Source organism: Lagopus muta, chromosome 6 (assembly GCF_023343835.1).
Source record: "Lagopus muta isolate bLagMut1 chromosome 6, bLagMut1 primary, whole genome shotgun sequence".
Taxonomy (NCBI): Eukaryota; Metazoa; Chordata; class Aves; order Galliformes; family Phasianidae; genus Lagopus; species Lagopus muta.
Genome location: NC_064438.1, coordinates 15,276,994 through 15,298,711, shown reverse-complemented (window position 1 = coordinate 15,298,711; position 21,718 = coordinate 15,276,994). Strand labels below are relative to the sequence as shown.

Here is a 21,718-nt window from a genome sequence, read left to right as displayed (position 1 = left end):
CAAATATGCTTACCAAAAACTGCAAGCACCATTTAAGCAATGATAACATGTGATTGGAAGCAGTTTTGAAGCAGAGATGTAGGTTGCCAGATCTAATACAAATACTGAACAAAAAAAAATCCTTGCTAAGATGTTTTTAAAAATTTCCTCAATATCTGATGCTGGGACAGAATGGCCGCAGGTCTGGAGTAAAGCAGGATGTGATTAAACTAGTTCATACTTGTATGGGAACTGTTGGGTCACAGCCTGAACCACTGATTGAGCACCTGGGGAAGACCCAGTCAGCCCTGGGAGCACAGGTGAAGGCAATTCATCTCGTGACCCCTCTTAGACCTCATTTACAGGCTGACCGGTACTGGGGAAGGATCTCTGGTTGGAGGTCTCTCCCTTCTGGAGTTTTCCCTGCGAGCCTGGATCTTCAGAGGTGGGTGAGCACTTTTGCTTTATAGTACCTTTCTATTTGCATTAGTCCCTTTATCATTTCACCTCCTGTATCACCATTCCACCACGTAGATCTTTCTGATTTTTTCAGTGTTCATCTGTGAATTTTTAAATAGGGAAGAAGAGGCACAGCATAGTTATTGCTGAGCCCACGTGTGCTCCTGATTTACCATGGCATCCAGGCTGTCTTTGTTTCTAAAAACTCCTAAGAAAGTGCGGAATAGAACACTTTCTAATCTAGGGAGGGTGCTATTTGTTGCCTAGGATAATATTTGTTTTTCAAAAGTGGCATCAGCTAAGAACTTAATAGATCTTCTATGCTGTAGATGTAAGAATTCTAGTTGGTTGTTCTTGCAGTCTCATTTCAACTTTGGGTGCTTGTGTACTTTGATACAGATGCTACCGTTTTGTTTCACAGAGTGCCTTTCTCATGCTGGAAACAGGGGAAGGTTGGAAAGGAATGAGTCTGATTTCAATCGAGCTCTTATCTTGTTTGGAAATTCTATAGTAAATGGGGCCAGGGATTACTGACAGGCAGTGGGTAAGGCTGTGCAGTGCCAAACTATTCAGAGCCACAGTTTGCACATTCCTAATGATGTGGGAATGTGGTGGGGTGTTTGCTAGGCCACATTTGCGTAAATGCTGAGCGTTCCCAGCTGCACGTGTGACTACTTGGATCTGTGCTCTGCATGTATGGGGTGTCATAGAAGTGATAAATACTTTGGAGAATGGCACTCTGGGATTTCAAGTTTGTTGATTAAATGTAGAATTTTAGCTATTTTGGCTTCACTTTCATGTCTGCCAAAAATAAAATTATCAAAATGCAAAATGTTGTAGGAATATTGAGGCAAAACGTGAAATCTTTCTGAGCTAGTTTGTGCAACAAAGAAAAGCCTGGTAAAGTGGTGCCGCCACTGTCAGTGTTCATGGGTATGCAGAAGTAAAATGTGGTGCAACACATTGAATGTGGAGGTTGAGAAGAAATGCCGAGTGGCTGCAGGGTCACCGAAGGAGCCACGATTCCCATGGAAGCAATTTTTGGCAGTGTGCCCCAATGCACGTGTACTGGGGAGAGACCTAAAGTGCACCAGGCAACCTGATACTATCTGGCTTTGCAATCGCAGTTTTCGTATGCTGAAGGATTTATTTATTTATTTATTTTAATTTGAATAAAAAATATGTCACTGAACTTCCCTGGCTACTTGTTTGACAGGAAATAAAGGTATTGGTGCCATTGGTGCCATTAGTGCCTCAGGCAGGCCAGGTGCAGCTGTGCAAGTTAGTAATATTTCTCAGTAACCCAATTGAGTCGTTCAGGGAAATTACTGTGTATGGTGTCATTCAATATCTCTGCTGATGCCTGATGGAATTAATATTGCTATTTATATCAATAAGCAGATTTGATGTTACTAATAGTATAATCAGCATCTAGGATTTTTTGTCGATGTTGTAGTACCTTTCAAATTAGCACATTGCTGTTAGGCAGTGGATGACAGGTGCTAAGTCAGTGGACTACCTGATTACAGATAATTGTAATTTAATCAGCCACATTTAGATTGGTGAATGGGACCTTTCCTTTTTCTAGGACTTATGTCATTGATACAGAAAGAAGCATCAGAAAAGATGCCTTAGAATCTTCTAATCGAGCTCCAGAGTTCTTGCAGATCTGCTCAATACATCTTTCAAACTAGTGTCTGATTGCATCCATTCTTGAATATTTACAGTAATGGTTCCTGCCCAACTTCCTTGGAGATACTATTCACTTACCAGAGATTCCTTTCCTTAACTTACACTGCCAGCTTACCTACCAACTTCTGAGACTGAGTAATTCCCTTCTTTCATTTATACATTTATGTTATTGCCTTGAAGATATTTATAGAATGTGATTGTGTTCCTCTTGAGTCACCTCTCTCCTAAACTATTAGTTTCTCTAGCTTTCCTTATGTATGACCTATTTTCCTAATTTTCTGGATCACTGATGGAGAACAGCTCAGTGTCTTGCCTAAGTGGAGTATGGGTCAAAGGAAAAGGGACTGCTGGCTGAAGACTAACCTTAAAACGTATCAGAATTCTTCTAAGTGTAAGATACTAGAATTACCCATTCAAACCCCTTCTTTTCCTTCCAGTTCCTGCTGAGACTGGTGTAAATTTAACTGTACTAGTTTCTGGTTCACGTTCTCGATTCTCAGTTTTGCAAAGGCACTAAACATCAGGTGAACCTCATTTCAGTCCTTTTCAGTTCATCTGTATTGAAATTCTGAACAGTAATTGTGAACTTACTGGAATGTCGTGCTAAGAAGCATTAAGCTCAGGCCTTTGATTCAAGAAAGATTTAACGCTGACTACGTGCCTGTTGTGCTAAGGCTGCTTTTACATTACAGAAATGATGTGGTATGTTTGGTAGGTACCTGAACAACTGTCTTACTAGGTAGCTTGGGTACCTGCTGCAGTCTGGCTGTGAGACAGAGTGCATCTCAGAGTGACTGGATTATTCTGGAGGGAGGGTATGCTACACACACACACACACACACACGTGCATTTGTACATATATATACAAATACTATGCTATAGTTAACTTGGTGTGCTTAGAGCAGAATGTCTTGCTGACAATAAATGCAAGTTATTTACCTATGGAAATGTACAGAGAGAGAGGCTGAGGTCCCTGTTGTCCTTAATATATATTTTTAAAGGCAGGTATTTTCACATTTCAGGATATATTAATTTACGCTGGCACCCCTTAATTCTGTCTTCATTCTATGCGTTTGCTATTTTCCAAATAAGATCAGAGCAAATCTATCAGCCTTCAGTTAAATAAATATTTAATTTCAGAAGAATAGGGCAAACAGTGCATTAGGCGTGTCGTTCAGTCTGAATATGATTGCTCTGACCTAGTTCCTTGTTTGCACGCAGTTCTACTTACTGAGCATCCTAAATTACAAATATGCTTTACTTTGGAAGGCACTTCAGCAGCAGTATCATGTCAAGTACAATAAAGTAATATGATAGCTCATAAGAGATGATACTGTCTTTGGGGGAGTTGTAAAGCAATGTCTGCCATAACACGGATGTACGTCACACACTGCTTTTTCTTCCTTTAGTTCTAATCTGCTTTTCCAACGGTCTGCTGGAAGACCAAGTGATCACACACCAGGCAATCAATAAGTCCCAACCTTTATTTACTGGTGACTCAGTCAAAATGACAGCCTCAGCTCATGCGGCTGTACCTTGGCAGGTTTCCAAGTGGTATTTTCATCATAGTTTCAGTGAAATGTAAAGTAACTTCAGCCATTAGTGTGTAAAACATTCCATGCATGGTAAAAGAGCTCTCTCCATTGTGCAGTAATTGACATTGGGCATCTCAGAGCGTTGCAATCCTGGTGCTTGTGATGTCCCTCAGGCAGAAACAGCCATTGCTGTCAAAACTGCTCTGAATCTACAGTATGTTCACAGAAAATGATGTGGCTGGTAGCTGCCCTAATAAATGTTGTGGTGATTATCCTTATGGACAAGCTTTTGCTTCAGTCTGGTGTCCTGCGGAATTTGGAGTTAGCTGTATGATGGTTTCCATGTCGACTTAACAATTGGTGTTTGTTAATCTCTAGTGGAAGAGAGAGGGGGAAAAAAAAAGTCCTGTGAGTGCAGAATCAGCATCCAGACACTCATTGTGGTGAGCTTTTGGGATTATTGGTAGGGAATATGGAGAAGTGCTTGAAGAAACAGCAGCGTAATTGGAAAAACTCTCCATTCATTAATCAACATGCTAACATCTCCCCTTCCAGACAGGTAAGAAACTGAACCATGCAGCCATGAAAATCAATCCACATCATGAAAACACTTTGATAAATAAGGGTTGCAAAGAACAGCAGCTCTAGGCCCTCCTCACAAGTTTTGTAACTGAGCTTACTTTAACTGGAGCATTGATCTTCATTTCTTTAGGGATGAATTGTGACAGCCTAAATGTGTTTGTGAGCACGAATGCCTTTACTCTTACTGGTGTGTTCTTTACTATAATGAGAGATAAAGGTAAAATGTATGTTAATAACAAATGCTGTACACACCCTCAGGTTTCATCTTCTGTGTAGGATCTTATTTTGCACGTTTATGTGTAGAGTATAGGTGCAGCCTCGTAGTGATTCTGCCATAGGTTTGGATCAGTGAGTGAAAACTCCACAGAAACACACACAGTCACCTCATACAAAAAAGTGGCAAGCTTCCCCCGCTCTCAGAACAAGAGCAACAACAATAAAGTATACCCTGCTTCTGTAGATGCTATTCATAGAGAAACATCACAACTCTTCACACTCTGTTATTTTCTGTGTATGAAAACATATCTACTTTTATTTAGATTCTCTCCTTCCCTTTCCATCAAAGGAAAACCAGGCATTTGAGAGCCTCTTCTTTTCACTTGCTTATTAAAATATATTAGCAAACATTAACGGTGTTAAACAAACACAGTTCAGTCTGTCCTCTCCTGATAAGAATTGGCATGTGCTAGGTGTTCTTTCTCTGTTCATAGCTGCCTGAGAAAGCAGTCTATATGGCAAATCTGTAAGCCAGTGATTGTGGCTGCTATGTGGTGCTGCCACTGAATTGTCTGGGAGTCTTGCCTGCAGAGCTACAGCAGGGGGGGAATTCTTTCAAATTTTCATGTCCAAGGCAGATGTATCAGCAGCCCAAGCCAAAAGAAGCATTATCAAACAAATTAATCCAAGCAGAGCCCAGTTATCTGGCAGCACAGATCCAGGAACCTGGAGATATAATGGAGATCGCAGAAACATTAATGGATGGCTTCCCTCTGAATGAACTGAAATTGTTGAATGGCCTTCGAGTGCTGCATGTTGCAATGATTATTGTGATCAATCATTGATCTTGTCAGCATTGCAAACAGGCGATGTTGTGGATGCAGAACAAGTAATGACAAGGCTGCTGGGGACTGTCTGGGTATGTGGGGAAGTGTCTGAGCATCTTAGGAAACACTACTTGTTTGTTATACTGTGACTGGAAGACTTAAACACGTATTAGACCTGGATGTCAGTCACCCAGTGAAGTATTTCACTTCCATATTGTGCAGCATCACTAAGCACCAGCAAAGAGCTGAAGCAGGAATATACAGACACCAAGGGCGTTCTCCAATGAGGCAGGAAACAGGGATGATGACCCATCGTTGTAGGTCATGAAGCAGATTACCCACCCCAGAGAACCAGAGCTTCTCCATCACTGTTATTTGCATTCTGGAAAACAATCCTGCTCAGAAAGATGGAAAAGGATGAAATAGCTCGATGATGTTAGCATGCACAGTTCCTTCTGGAGATGAGTGCTGCTGTGTACTCGCAGCTAATGGCCTGGAGTTCTCTTTCACATATTAAGCTTGAGAAACAAAACTGCACTGGATGTTTATGCTGGGGGAGATGTTAGTGGATCTTTAAACACAATTCATAACTTCTGAGAATGTACTCAATAAGGTCATTTGGTTTTTTTTCTAGATTCTTTATGGTACTTTTCAGTATTTGAAGTCTTTAGTAAGTTCTTCAAGTCTACTGTTCTAGAGATACGTCATTGAAAGTGCACAGGTGGTTAAAAAGAAAAGGAAAAAAGTCAGTTGCAATTGCAAGTTACAGTGAGAAGATACTTACGTTATGTTCTGAATGTCATTGCTTTTATATCGAGCAGGGAAGGGCCTTTTAGGATGAGAGTACGTCAGAAAATTGAACTGTACAGTACAGACTGAAGTAAAGGGTGTGTGTATATACATATGTACATATATACATGTTTTTGCTGTTATATGCTTTCAAGAAGCGTGTGGCAATGGGATGTTCAGAAGGAGAGTGTTGAAATCAACACCAAGCTCTTAGAGACCAGTTCACCTCTTTAGACTATTGATTTCTCTTGGCACAACAGAGGGCTTGTTGTCTTCAGCATCCCTGGGGAAGCTGCCAAAAACCTGTCCAAGTGGCAGGACCAGCCAGAACAGCCCAAAAGCCCCATGCATGGGCTGAGAGATGAGGAGTGCAGAGGCCACTCACAGGCTGCTACAAACACAGTGTTTCCCTACTAGTTGTGGTGGCAGCTCACAGCAGAAGGCATGAATTGAGGGAACAAAGTCTCTTTATTTGCTGAGCAGATGGAAATATTTGGCCACTTGGTGGATTCTTCTTACCGTCTGGACCGGAATTGCCCTTGTTTTTGTACCGTCCAGCGTTAATATTTCCCAAAGTTGCCCCTTAAGCAGAGTGACAGTACTCTACAGCATATTAACAACGCGAACATATTACAGTAAATGGCTTTATACATAATACAACACAGTCATTAGCCAGCTGTGCACATAAAGCACCAAGCTGAGATGACAGGATGCAAACCAGCATCCACTGTTTCAGGCTCTCCATGGAGGCAAGCGGAGCTCCCTGGCCCACATACTGCGAGGGGCAGTGCTTTGTGTCAGCAGTACTGTCCATCCCTGGTGTGGGTTGTGCCATGTCAAAATGCCTCTAAGCCACAGGCTGGCTCAGTGAGGACATGCTGATTGCACAGCAAGCAATAGTCCCATGTGCTAATCGCAGATTTGTTGGCCGTGCTTGTATGTAAACCTTGCTAGCTTACTGCCAGTCAGAGCTGGGCAGCTTTATTTCTTATTATTTGCCATACTTGGAAATACTTATCCTGGTCTAATGTCTGTATCTACCTATTTATCATATTGCTTTATCTCTATAAAATTAGAGGAAGAGAAAATATGGTATAGCATGGACAGATTTTATTAGCAACAGTTATATTGGGAAAACTTGTACATGCACGCCAAGTTGTGTATGTCATCTCTAGGATGAGCCAATAAGACTTTTATGGTACACCACGTAGACTGCCATGTATTCAGAACGCACCTCAGGAGCACCATTTCTGTTTTATCATCTGCATTGCCTCTTCAACAGTGGAAGCACAGGAAATGGGTCTGGTGCTGGTCCTGAGAGCTGCTCCTGTGGGCTTTCCTGCAGAGCTGGTGCAGCTCTGCTCATCCTCACGGCAACTCAGACATTTGACTGCGATCCCAGTGGCTGAATACCAATCACAAGCATCTAGAGGCACTTTCATTTTAATTCTTGCACTTAGAATGGATGTGAGCCAACTCATAGTAGTCTGTCCAGTAAAAGAAAAATAATTAAAGGCTTGCTGATATTTTATAGGAGGCTTTAACGATGTTTTGTTGGAGCACAATGTAAAATAATGTTCAGATGTCCTGGAGATTGATTATTTTTTCATACTGGAATATACTTTTTATATTGTTTTTAAGTATGAAGGTCACTCTATCCAGTATTTCAGGATTTGTTGAACCAGAATTTGCTTTTACTATTTTTTTGTTGTTATATTGGTTGAATAGTATTTGCTTCTCTTTTATGCGAGCACTTATTCTCCAATCCTGTGAATGCTTAACATGCTGATAATAACAATGATAGAAATGCTTTGTTTAATGTCTGTTTTTCATCTTTGTACTGCAAGCAGCTTAACAAAGAGAGGGGTCACTATCATCATTGTCATTTATGTATGACAGCACAAAAATAATCATGAAATGTCATAGTCACTCATTTACAATGTATGTGGCAAGCACAAAAACGAATCCTGTAATTCCAGCATCGCAGACCTGTCTTCCTGCCTCACAGTGTTTGTGCGAAGACTCAGAGATGTAGGGTTTGGACAAGCTTGATTGCATGCTAAACCAGGGATTTTTGTGTTGCACACTTTAATTTATGTTGCACAGAGGAGCATAGGATAGATCTCTTTTACAGATGCTTCTAAATCTGCCAGACACTTCAATTTGTGCATGACTACAAAACGTCAATCCTTTGATTCTGTATTTACGATGTAAGGAGTACTAAGCTGTTGGTAACACTATTACTTTTATTGCTACTATTTACTATGTTTTATATCCAGGGCTTCATTGGATTGAGTTGGGGTGTGATACAGAATCCATCCAACAGCACCCTGGAAGGAGCTAATGATGGGTCTGTTACTATTTTTCTAGTTGGGAATAAGCAGTCACTGACACAGCAAAATGCAGCCCACGTGAAGCATCACAGTGCTGGGAGGAGAGCCGTGTGGGAAGGCAGGCTGATGTGAAGGGGAGGTGGGGTTGAAGTGGTGGTCAGGAGCAGGCCTTAGCTGCTTGTCCTGTGGTTTTCTGAACTGAAAACGACTCACAGGCATTGGTGTGTGTTCCCCATTCTCTTTTGCACCTACACGCCTTGAAGGTCTCAGAAGTGCATGGTAAAGGCTAGCATATCTCAGGTAAAGGTGAGGTTGAACACTGGAGAGGTGACTGATTGGTTTCTGAAGAAGGCTGGAACTAGGCAGGTAAAAAGGAAACAAATGTGTCATTTGATAAATTTTTTGGCAGTGTTTTGGCTTAGCAAATTATTACTTACAGAGTTGTAGAGATTCAAGGAGAGATTTTTGGAAAGTTCAGTGTAAAATCAAGTAGACAACCATCCTTAAAGGAACAAAAGCATTTCCTGATAAATACCTGGAGGCAGTAAGGCCTGACCTTAACTACTGTATTGTTCCTATGCTTCTCACTCCATAGTAGCTGATCTCGTGGGATGCAAATTAGAGATGATGTTAGATTCAGATTTGTGGAGCATTTGATTCCTAGACTTTGCTTCAGACTGAAACAAAGTCAGAATTTCATTAACCTTCTGATACAGATGTGCAAACTTGTTTTCACTCCCAAGTGCAGAGGAATTAAGCTGGATTAAGCATTTAAGTTTATCTCAAGTAAAAAAACCTCTTTTTGTCATGGGGTGGGGAGGGGAAGAAACCTTGGAACTATGGTTCCGTACTATGGGCTCTGAGATAGCAACACTGAATGAGGTCATTGTGAGCGGGAGAAGAAAACAGAATAGGAGCTGGCTTGTAGAGAGATTGTGCAACCAACAGCAAGCTGCCAATTGATGGTTTTAGTGCTGCAGTTGTTTGCCTCTGCACGGTTTCAAGGACATCCATCAGAAAAGCTTGCTGGGAAGCAATCTTTTAAAAAATGGAGATTCTTTGGTGACAGCTTCAGTTTGCTGGGGCTTTGTTTTGAGGTGAGGCATTATTCCTTTAATAGAAGCATAAATGCAGATTTTCTAATAAGCAATATTTCTATGTAGTTTGTTCCTTTTAAAACCACCTTTTATAAAGCTCTCCCACCTGGTGTTATCTCATACTAAGCTCAGGGTATGCCTAGTAGCTCTGTAGGAGCCTCAAATGAAGTTTACTGTGCTTACTGTATTTTGACATCCATTCTCTTTTCCCTATAATGGATTCAGGTAGCAGTGGGCAGCTTTACAGTGTGGAAGCCATTGTGCTTTCACATTGTAATGAGAACAGAGAAAAAACAATCAGGATGGGTAAGAAATGTTTTTATTTAAAAGATAGTGAATACGTTCCTCTTTATCAGTGGCAGCAGGCATTGCTTGGAGAGGAGGTTTCCAAATTGAGTGTTACGTTCCCAAAAGACATGAATATGACTGAGCTGTATGCAAGTGTTCTTGCTTTTTCGTCCTATAATGCCTTTTTTCTTCCACAGACTGACTGTGTTCATACGTACCAAAACCCCCTCAAAAACAGGAATCACCGAATTAAACAAGTTCTTGTGGCAGAACCATTTATTTGCACAGGATTTGCATCCACCATCACAAAGCTGACCTCATTTACTGTGGCCATACTTCAGCCAAGGCAAGGGCTGTTCTCAAAACACCAAGTCTTGAAATGAGCTTGGCTTCCCTCAGTCCTGCTGTGTTCAGGTATTTCTTCTGATTCTCTCACCTCTGCATTAGTCGGTGAACGCTTAAATAGAGCAGAAGTAATGTGGTGCTTTGCTGTGGCAACTTTACATATAAATAACTCACCACTGGAGAGGTTGTTATTAGACATTATACATTCAGTTGTATGTATAATGATATGCTCTTGGAGACCTTTTCACAGCAATCCTGATGGGAAAGAGAAGAAAGGGTTTTTTTTATTTTTTGGTTTTGTTTTTCCTGCAGCTATGGAATTTGCACAGTAGGACAGAGTAGATTTTCAGATGCCGAGGCTCCATGTTCTCAGTGTGATTGCAATTGCTGGGAGGGAATTGCATATTCTGGGGCATTAAACTATAAAACACTTGGTTTGTGTTGCAGTGAGTGCAGTCTTTGCTCTTAAATCTCATCATGTTCTCCTTGCCAGCAAGAGAATATAAAACGTTCTTTTAAATATGTCTTTAATTAGCTCTGCCTAGACCTGTTCTAGCACATCTCATGAAAAATCATCTTGTAAACTCGCTGCAAAGTATAGGCATTGGCTTGCTGAATGCTAAACTGGTTAATCGTGGATGAATAAGGGTCAGGGTAAGTCAGTTTCCAGAGGATGCTGACATCCTATCTGACACAGCTGTGGCCTCATTTTCCTAATGCCAGAGAGGGAAAGAAACTTCTTGCAGAGCACCAGGACAGTCAGCTGCTTCATCTGCAAATTTGAGGACTTTAGCTATTCAGACCACGTCTGTGCCCCCATCACAGCTCTCTCCTTTTTCTGTATCACCAGACTTGATTTTGGCTGGATGTACTTTGGCATCCAGTAGCTTTCTCCATTCTACCACTCCACTGGTGAGCATAACCAGACTTCCATCGTACCTCATTCAGCCTTTCAAGGCTCAGGAACTGCTGCTGCAATATCCTTTCTTAATCTTTGATATTCTCCTATCACACTCTGCTGTACTAAGAGTATCGCCTGGGGTTTTGCAACCTATGCTTGCTGAGCAACCGAAAGCAGAGATTGTAGGGTGTCATGTGACAGCGACAGCAGCAGTGGCTGCAAATAGCTTTTGACTCTGTGTCAGTCCATGTACAGGCACAGATGGCTAGTTATTCAGGCAGTATCTGGGCTTCTCAGGGGAAAAGAACAGCCCAACGTATTCTTGTTGCATATCATGGTTTGGGAACTTTTGACACAGCCACAAGCACAAACAACTCCTAACAGATCCTAGAGACTTGGATTGGCAGCGGGTGGAATTAGCAAATTCGAATTTGTGTCAGAATGTCCTTACTTGGAAAGTCAGTGGAGATGGTCTGTTGCATGTTATTGAACTTTTCCTTGCTGCCACAATACTGTATTTTTGAAAATATCCAGACGAGTTGTGTTTTATCTCTCCACCCTGCCTCTCAACTCCAGTTCTGCGTGTGCAGTTGTGCACTACTTGTTCATTAACTTATTACCAGATCCTTGCAAACCCAGAGTCATCAGCAACAAGAACGTAAAGCAAAGCAGGCAGGCAAGTTTCAAATCCTGTTTAGGAAGAGGAGTAAAAAAGTGAAGCGTGCTTTTTCTTTTTTTTTTTTTTTTTCTTTTTTCTTCCTTGCAGTACTTTACAAAAACTTAAATTACTCCCTGAACTTTGCATTTTTGCCAAAATCAATAATGTAGTAGAGATGGCCCAATATGTCACATTGGAAGAGATGGGATTATTAGCTAAATAAATGAGTTTTGAAGTTTCTGGTCATTGGAGCCACTGCTATTGTAACTAGGCTGAAAAATCAGAAGTAACATCCTTTTAAATAATTCAAAATCATCTTGAAGATTTTTTCTTTAAAAATATCCTGAGCCTGAGATGAAGTTCTTCAGCATTGTGCTTGGTGGAAGATTGAATTGAGATGCACAGTGCTGGATTCTTATTTCTTTTTATTGCTTTAAGGGTAGACTTTAATCTCTTTCATCCAGACCATTTCTAGTTTGCTCAGGAGTGTGCTTGGCTGACCCCTGGCCGCCCCTTATTTTGAAGCAGCACTTATCAAATCAAGTCTGTTTCTATTAGAGGCAGAATGTTTGTACAAAGACCCTTGTCATTAATGTTCCTGTTCATATGGAGCCTGCTTATTAATTTTGACTGAATGAGCAAACTCTCATTTTTTAAAATTACTATCATTAGTCTTTTTCTTTGTTCTTTTCCTAGTGGGAACAAGAAGGGCATTATTTTCTGTGCTTGTACAAGAAAAGAATTGTGTAGATGCAGGGAGAACTGCTCTCAGACTGTTTTTAACTTGACCTGTTGGAAAAGTGAGCATTCTTTTATTTTTCCACATACTTCTGAAGATACAAATAACGCATAGCTCCTTTTCCTCAATGCTGAATAATATTCATAATATCCTCACTGTTAATATCCGTCTCAAAAGCAGATAAGACCTCAAAGAGCAGTTCATGCCAAGTGACTCTAAGGCTCATTATTGCAGGACTGTGGAGGATAGAAAAAAAGACTGAGAGCAAAAAGAAGTAGCTGACTCTGTCTGAAGTCTCCTCGCTGGAGCAGTCTTTCTCAGCACTTTCTCATTTTAAAATATTTCTTGTTTTAAGTGGTGTTGTTTTTTGTAACCTTTTTTAATTAACTAATATTTAAAAATAACTTAGAAATGAGCTGATAGTAAACAATACTAATTGAAATGTCATTGCTTTGTATAGCTCAAGATGTAATTTAACCTGTGCAGTGTAGCGATAGCTGCTGCTGTCAGGATGAGAATTCTGTCCGTAAAAGAGAGACTTCTCCCTCTGAAGCAAGGCACAAGAGATAAATCTCGGCGATGTTGACATCTCCAGCTCTCAGCAGATGAAAATTTGACAAAATAAGTCTTGCTAGGAGTCAGGGAATCTCTTTGCAGGGTGTTCTTTGGATGTGATTGGCAAATGGGGAGATAGCATTAGAGTGATGCTGTTTGACAGGACGCTTCATAGAAGGGAATAACAACTCTGTGCTCTGCTTGGCTCTAGGAGAGGGCATAAGCATTTTCACAGTGTGTGTGCTGTTGTGTTAATAGCACGAGCATTATTCCTTTGAATAATGTTTAATGTTGCAAGCAGCAACATATGCTCTCATTGCAGCACGCAGGCAAATGTTTGCATGTGAGAGTACTAGTTTTGAAGAGGAATTGCCCAGGAAGCCCAAGGTTGTCTTTGAGGTTTACTGGGACATACGGAATCCTCTACAAGCTTCACTCAATTTGTGTGTGGGAGAAAAGTTTTTTTGGTTATATGTGCTGACCTACTCAGAGCCTTATGCCCCAGGCTGCTACTGAGGAAATACTGTACCTAACATCACCTACTCAGGCATTGTGCTTTCCTTGTATCACTGAGCCCACTGGAGCGTCAGACGGTTCTCCTCCCCGCCACCCCTAGCACTGCAGAGTTAAGGTACTGCCATGATTTAAGCATCCTCGCCTCTTTCTCTTAGTGCTTCTGTTCTGACTTCTGCCTTCCTGCTTCAAAGGTGCCAAGTGGATGGAAAGCCCAACCGCACTGCAGCTACAGCAGCGTTTGTGCAGAGAAGCCTTCTCTTTTCTCATAACAGATATTAGTTACAAGTTGCCGTGTGGTTGCCAGCAGCACAATCCATTACAGCCATAAATTGCAGAACTCTTAGACCAGAGGGGAAGGTCATGGTGGTGGGGCCCAAGCAGTGCTCGCTGGGGAGTGAAGCTGTCTGAAGCCGCATCAAATCATTAAAAATGAAGGCATCAGATGACAGCAAATTCAGATCCCAGGGGTCACATTTATTTGGATTTTCACTATATTTCTATTTGCAGGAAAAAAAATACCACCCCGAATGCTGTCTGCTGCACAGCCAAGATTTGACAGCTGTTGGGAAGGACAGTCAAGAGTTTCCAGTAATTTCACAGAATAACAGCTTGGTGATCATCCCTTGTGACAGACAGACTGTGTGTTTGGCCTCTAACATATTATGGTTGTGTTCTTCTGCCTGAGGTGGGTGGGTCAGGGGCAGCCCTAGGGCATGGGAGGAACTTGCCCCTTTCCTGTAACAGTGGTGTTGAAGGGGAAGGGGCTGTCAGAGACAGAGTGACAGAGAGTCACTGCTTGACAGCAGCTGCTTGGGGCACAGAGAGAAGTCCTTAAGGACAAAGCACTGTTTTCTGCAGAAAGAAACTGATGGCAGAAGTAAAGCTTAGGGGCAAGGATCTGCTTGGAGAGACCACATGAAGGAAAAATTGGTTTTCACCAATTTTAATTTCTCTCTCCAATAGCTTTCTTTGAGTTTTCTCTTTAATTAAAAAGTTAAATACTCTGTTTTATATTCTAGCACAGACTGCCTTTTTAATTTAAGAGCCCTTTGGTCTTTTCTGTGGAACTTACAAAGAGAAGGCTTTGAATCCTTTTGCACATTAAATGTAAGCTAATAATTATCTCTGTCCTTGCCTTCTGCCACATGGTGATACTAAAGGGCAAGGTAATGGGGTAAGATCCTTGACCTTGTGCTCCATAGCTCTCTCAAGCATGCAGAATGCAACTCAAAACATGAAAATGAGCAAGGCTGCTAGGAGTGCACAGAGACAAGAAAAAGCAGACCCCTAGGATCCAGGTTGTGCTGCACACCCAGTGACCACAATAAGCCATAGCAGCAGCCATGCTACTGAAAGTAGTGCGCTCAGCCCTTGCCAGCTGCAGGCCTTGCAGATGGTGTCTGCTGGGCAGAGCTCTCTGAGTGCCTCCCATCAGCCTCGTGGGAGTACAGCACCCCACATTCAGTGCCAGGTAGGCATGGAAATGCATACGGTATACAGATATGTATGTAATCATGCTAAATCCATACAACTAGCTTCTGCAATTCTTCAGAAGTGTTAACAGACTCTTAAAAAAAGGCAAGATTGCTGTTATTGAAGGATTGTTCTTTGCTTTTCTGTTATCTTTCATAGCTTGACAGGGTGCATCCCTCTGCTTTGAGTTTTGTTAAGTCTCAAAGAGGTGTCAGTGTTTGCAGTAGGTCCCTAGAAGCATGACAGAGCGCTCAGGTTGTGAAGTTGTGCTGTTTTAATTTGAGGAGGCAGAAAGCCAAGGCAGATGGACAGTTTAAGTACCATCAAAATAATAAACTAAATGCAGATTCTGTGTCCAAGCCTCGTCTGCTTTCAGTCAGTTCCCACTGGGACGCTCCATTCCAGTGCCCTTGTTCCATTCGACTTTCTTGCAGGAGAATTGGAGAGTATCCAGTTTTTAAAATTACCTCAGCTTTAATTTATTCTGCTTTGATGTTCATAGCACCATATATCTAATGGTCCCCATATCTTTTCCTTAGTCTCTGAGGCTATAATTTACCTGCCCAATTTCTCAAAGGCAGATACCACTTACTTTAAAAATTATGTATAATTTTAATATGCCCGTGTTTATATAATATATGAAGTTTGTGGGGTGAGGGAGGAAGGGAAAGGATTTATGTTTCATGATCATTTCCAGTCATTTTAAAGACAAATGATTTTTGGTTTTATAGAGACATTTAGCAGAAATCTGTACAGGTCCAGCATATTTAAGGTGACTTGCACACGGCAAAAAATGAGCAAGCTGTTCTCCCTTAGGGCTTAGTGCTTTCCTCACAGACCTGGGTGTGATCCAGCTAAATGTATTCTTTTTCTCTGAGCAGGTTGGCTTTTTTTTAAAGAACAGCACTGACACTGGGGGAGATGGGAAAAAGACATGGGTTTTAAATGGCAGGGTTTAGAAACAGAGAGCTTGATTCCATGTTCCTTTGGGACATCTTTATATAAGCCTGGAAATGCAAAAGGAAAACAGTGGAACAAAGCCGTAGCACTTGGTAAGGCCCCTTTTCAGAATAGGTTAAATTTAAGTAAAGATCAGATCCAATGCCTTGTTTCCCACGTGATTGCTGGGTTGCAGGAATGAGAGCTGTGTCTCGTGAGAAGAGAGTCACGGTGAGAATTAAATCCTGAAGACTGGCCACGTGAAGCACAGGCTGGCTCAGAAAAGCCAATGTGAGTAAGATGCCCCGTGGTGCACGCAGCTGGGGAAGCAAGCTGCCATCCAAGGCGAGTGCCGATTCCGGACCCCATGGCTGCCCACAGCTCCCTGCTGCTGACCAGGCACAGCAGGATCTCCATTTGCTGATATCATCGCTGTGTGCTCGCTGCTATCTTGGCATTACGAAGATTGTATGTGGTGGAGAAGGAGATTAGCCAATTCTCTGCAAAGCATATTGATACATCTTCTCTCACACACCTACTAGTTGCAGAGATACCCATCTCCTTTTATTTTCACCTGTGCACATATGCTCAGGCAGAGACGAATGCTCACGTGGCTCATGGTGGGGTAACCTTCTTAATGCCTGCTGGGAGAAAAGAGAGCTATAGAGATCTGACCTTATGAATTCTGATTGGAATACAGCAGCAGCAAGTATAATTTAGCAACTATTAGCAATGGAAACATAATGTCAGACCAGTATTTCTATTTTGGTCTATGCCTGAAGCAACTGGTCAGGCTTATGAAAGAGGTAACTTTTCTTACTGTCCAAAATGTTTATTTTAGGGGAAAGAGGAAGAACAAAGATGCTGCTCGTGTCATTCCTGTGCCACTGCACAGATCATCCTGAGCAATTTGGAAGGGTGTCTTGTGTCTTCCTAGCAAGCTGCCTGTTCCTTTATCTTCCTCTTCTTCCTTTTTCCTCCATAGGTGACAAAGTAGATTGGCTCTAGCTCACCCCTCCTGGCATGCCATATGTGCTGTGCGATGCCCTTCTTTGCTAGATTGTTCCTGCCTTTGAGGAGGTGGGAATTTATTCCTGGAATCACTCCAGTGTCCAGCTCGCTTTCATTGTCTTTATCAGGATGGACTGCAGCCATCATTGGTGAGAGCAGCAGTTGGTAGGAAGTGGGAGATAACTGCCTGAAATGAACTCTGCCTCCATGGGGCACAAACTCACTTGGTGGCATCGCAGCTCTCTCATTCCGGCTTAAGTCACCTTCCTCCCTCTAGGCTGTAGCTGTTTTTAAATATGTTCTGGGGACCATATGTTCAGCCTGCTCCCCAGTCATAGAATCACAGAATGTCTAAGGTTGGGGAAGGGACAGTCAAGATAATCCAGTTCCAACTGCCCTGCCATGAGCAGGGGCTGCCCCCTTCCAGCCTGGCCTTCAGTGCCTCCAGCGATGGAGCATCCAAGGCTTCTCTGGGCAGTCTGTGCCAGTGCATCACCACTCCTTGAGTAAAAGATTTCTTCCTAATGTTTAACCCAAATCTCCCTCCTTAAAGTTTAAAGCCATTCCCCCTTGTCCTATCATCATCAGGCCATGTAAAAAGTTGGTCCCCCTCCTGTTTGTTTAAGCTCTGAGCTCCAAGCCAGTCCTAGGCTTAGACACTCTGCTTGTAAAGCAATATATGGTCTCATGCAGACCTTCTCGGATTGCATCCCCACCCTATTGGTGCACGATGGCTGGTGCAAAAGAAGAAATCAGCTTTTCTGCATCCTCACTAACCGAGCACAGCCCCCTAGGTCCAAAGAGTCATTTGCTTCCTATCTGCCCATTCCTGTATCCAGCACAGCTTCATGCAGTTGGGCCCATATTGCTGCAACACATGCAACGGTCTGACTTTTATCAGCCTAAACAGTATTGTTCCATTTTGTATATTTGGTCGGAGATGGGTTATGACTGTGAAAGGACAGCAAAAGCTTCCGAATGCTCTCCATCCTGTGTAACACTAGTCATCTCCTAGTGGCATTTTTTGGGCTGAGCTTGTTGAGTAACCCCCTGGAGTATCAGAAGTGGTTAAGGCTGAGCCTGGCTAACTCCCCCACCTGCAAGCAGTTAGCTAACGAGAACTAGAGGCTGCCAGCTACCAAGGGGAAGGTGAGTGTCAGAAGAAAGCTGGAGGTGCAGGTTTTAGAGCTGTAGCTTGAGAGAGCTCACATGAGGAAAAAGGTAAGAAAGGGAACAATGGCTACAAAAATATTTAGTGAGATTTATGGGGGATGGTTGGAGGCATTGGTGCTTAAGGTATATTTGTGCTGAAGGCTGGGAGGCACTTGGCTTCCTCTTGACTGCAGAGGGGAGAAGCAGCCTTGGAGGGGGAGCATCACACAGGGGAAGAACCTAGTGCTGGTATAGATGGTGTGGGATTTCACATTTGGAAATGTGAGAGACTGCTGCAGCCAGGCAGAAAGGTCATGTCAGCTGTTAACACTATGCTTAGATGTCTTTAAGACTGAGGCACAAAGAGTTGGAATGCTTGTGGTGGAATGTAGGAAATATTTCCTCTGGATACTTTTAACTTCTGTAAAGATGGCAGTGTTAGCCTGCTTCAGGTGCTGCAGCAGTGTGTATGAGTCTTCTGTGTTGTCTCTGTGAAAGATGACTTTGCTGTACTGTGTACCTGCACACAAGGTGAGGAGGGATATATCGTAACAGATTGTTATAGCAGGCACAGTGAGCACTTTGTGTCTTCTGTCTTGTTGCAAGACTTGCATTCATGGAATCAAGGTTGGAGAAGACCTCTAAGATCATCTAGTCCAACCATCTACCCACCACCAGTATTTCCCTGCTAACCCCCATCCCTTACAACCACATCTAACACTGATCTTCTTGAAATCTCTTGCTAAGTGGAGTCTTCTGAGTTTCTTTTTTGGCAGCAGGGTGCTGTGAGCATAGACTGCAGGGCTGGGACATGGCTGAGCAGTGCCACCTCCAGCTCTGCTCTGCCCGTGGCAGCTGTGTCCCATTGCAGCTCGTTAAATCTGCAGCACAGCTGGAGCCTTTCAGCTCTCTACTGGAGAGAGCTTGGCTCTTAGGCTTGTCTGTGCTTTCTCCCAGACGAATTTGTTGTGTTGGTGCAAAGGGGAAAAGCAGGAAGCTCTTGCATTCAGCCCACTTCTGGATATAAGAGTAAATTGTAACCATGGCCTGGATCCCATGCATCAGGCTGAGAGCAAAGCCCTACAAATCTGTAAACTTGAGCCTGCTGTACTCATCCTTTTGCCCTGTGAAAGGGAAGTAATCACACATCTTTTAGCCACCTCAGTGAGCAGGGAGCTTTATTAGAAAATGTTTTCATGTGTCTGTGTCCTGCTTGGTTTGTTTAGCTCTGATTAGTTAGTAATTGTTTCATTACTGTAGAAATAGATGTCATGTCATTTTTTTATGTTGGTGTCTTTTTTTTTTTTTTCTTTTTTTCTCCATCCCCTGTTGTTTTGTGAACATTTCTTATGGTCACTTGCTGCAGAGAAAAAGGAGGCAGAAACTAAGAAATTGCCTTTGCTTTGGAGAACTCTGCTTGTTGCCTTCAGCTGGCAGCAGCGAGCCCATCTATATTACATTCAGGTGTGAGCCCAAATGACCCTCATCAGCCTCCTTTCCTGATGACCCCGAATTGTCAGCTGTTACTGAGAGGGACAGAGCATTTAGGGCTTCTGGAGAATGGTGTGGCAGAGGGCAGGAGGCTCTTGCAGTTGAAGGGGGTAAGAAGAATGTGTGTGGTTGCCATGGGTTGGCTGCGTGTGTTCCCAAAAAGTAACCTAGGACTCTTGATGAAGCTGGGATGGTTAAAAGCTCCTGGAGGTTCTTATATGCACAGCACTGCCCTACATTAACAGTGTGAGAATATTAGTCCATTGGAACCTCTGGATAGACACAGAGCACGCTGCTAGGAGTATCCTGTTCTATCCTTTGCCTGTGTGTCTTGGTAGCAGAGGGTTTCAGGCTTAGTGCTTTTAAATCTGTTAAAAAAGAGCCTGTGATGAGTGTCAGACATTGCAGCCACAGCTGCATTTCCTATGGCAGAGGTGGGTCTCGCATCCCTGTGACCTTCTGTGACTGTGTCGTGCTGGGCTGGGCTCTTCTCAGCTGGGAACACTGCTGATGCTTTGTTTTTTATGGTAAATTAAAGAAGGTGGCAGACCCTGTAAATTCAAGCTTCCTTTTGCCATGGCAAGGAGGGGCTGGATGGTTGCTTTTTACCAGAGGTAACTTTAATGCAGAGAAAAGAGCTGCAGAGGAGATCTTTGCATGTTATGAACTTGATGAATTATGCATGAAGCACAGCAGTCTGGTATCAGCAATGCCGGCAATGAGGGGAAGAAGCTGATAGCAACAATTTACATCACGGGCTTGCCACGAAACAGAGAAGCAGCAGTGCAAACTGCGAGGCTGAGGAAAGCAGTGCAGCTCCTCCTTTGGGCCCCTGAGTTTGAGAAATGTCAGCTGGCAGCAGGGGATGCAGGGCCTGCCGTGAGCTGAGTGTGGAGATGGGCAGAGAAGGCGGGAGGAGATGTCAGCCTCGTGAGCTGCATGGCAGAGCAGCGCTGACTCCGTTGGGCTGACAGCACCCAGTGTGTGCGCATTAAACCCTGCCATGTAATGGGATGGGAAGGCTGACACCAACGTATCGTGTCAGGTACTGCCCTGCAAAGCAAAGGGGGAAAGAAAAAGAGGGAACAGTGGTTAAAGGAGAAAATCTCATTGAGGGTGAAGGTTGACCACAGAAAAATCAAACTGCAGCTCTTTAATATGAGATCTACCCCCAAGTGTGACCGCTGGCTGGCAGAGTTTCTGCCTGTCAGATGTGGGGGACTGGCTCCAGTGGCTTGCCAGGAAATGCTGTGCCCAGAAGTTCTCCAGGCCTTCATAAATCAGCTGCAAAAAGAAATAAGTTTCTGTGCTTGCTGCTGGGCGTGCTACCATGCATTTATCAGACAGCTGTTTCTTTGTAAGGGCGGTGGTAGGTACCTGGTTAGCTTGTAGTTGTGCTTCTCTTTCAATGAGATCTGCTTCTCCTGTTGCTTTCTTTAAGTTCCTAGTTTTGGCTACTCAAGAAAAGGTTCAAAATCAATGCAGCACACTTCCATCACCTATGCTATGAGGCATCTGCATATCAAGTTAATATACATATGTCTTAAAGAGTTGGTTATTCTCACTTTTTAAAAGCACTGTACAAACAAGGAAGTCATATGTTGCTATTCCATGGTGGTATTTTCATGTTCAGTTTACAGACAGAGTCTGAGCTTCAAAGAAATGCAGTCCAGCATTTTCAAAAGCCTTCTGTATTAGGAAACAAATATTTCCTTGGCCTAAAGGGCTCAACAGAAATACTGCATGTTGCTACAATTTCTAATTCTTTTCCCTACTGCTCTACCATACATAGGTTGTTAGGGGGGTGGCTATGATTGGCTGGGCCCCCCCATTCCCAATCTCTCCCAGAATCCTGGATGTGATGAGGCTGTATGTATTTCAGCTGTACATTTTGTGGTTCTAACTAACCTCAGCTACAAGCAGCACCAATGGATCTTGTTTTACTTGAGGCGCACATGGCACACTCAGAAGCAGAAGAGAAAAGGAAGCCTGGCACTTTTAGAGAAAGGTCTTTGTCCTTGTCTGGATTCCAGCAGAATTTGTGCTCACGGCTTTCCTTGAGGTTAAAAACGTTGGTTTGGCTGCTGTAAAATGGTTAAAGAACGCTGATCAAATTAGAACTCTCTAGCCAATGAACTGGC

General features: G+C 42.9%; 1 protein-coding gene across 15 annotated transcripts in view; it reads left to right on the top strand.

The window, feature by feature from the left end:
* TSPAN4 (tetraspanin 4) overlaps positions 1 to 21,718 on the top strand; it is a 390,254-nt gene that overhangs the window by 281,397 nt on the left and 87,139 nt on the right. Inside the window, exon 1 of one of the 15 annotated variants that reach the window (XM_048948864.1) lies at positions 334 to 424. The exons of 12 other annotated variants lie outside the window; for them this stretch is intronic. Coding sequence is in view for 1 of the 3 variants with exons in the window: in XM_048948860.1 (XP_048804817.1) it covers positions 18,144 to 18,155 (12 nt within the window). In the remaining 2 variants the exon portion in view is untranslated. Of the gene's footprint in view, positions 1 to 333; positions 429 to 18,133; positions 18,156 to 21,718 lie in introns of those variants that run through there. 2 more of the 15 variants (XM_048948866.1, XM_048948860.1) reach the window with 2 other exon arrangements.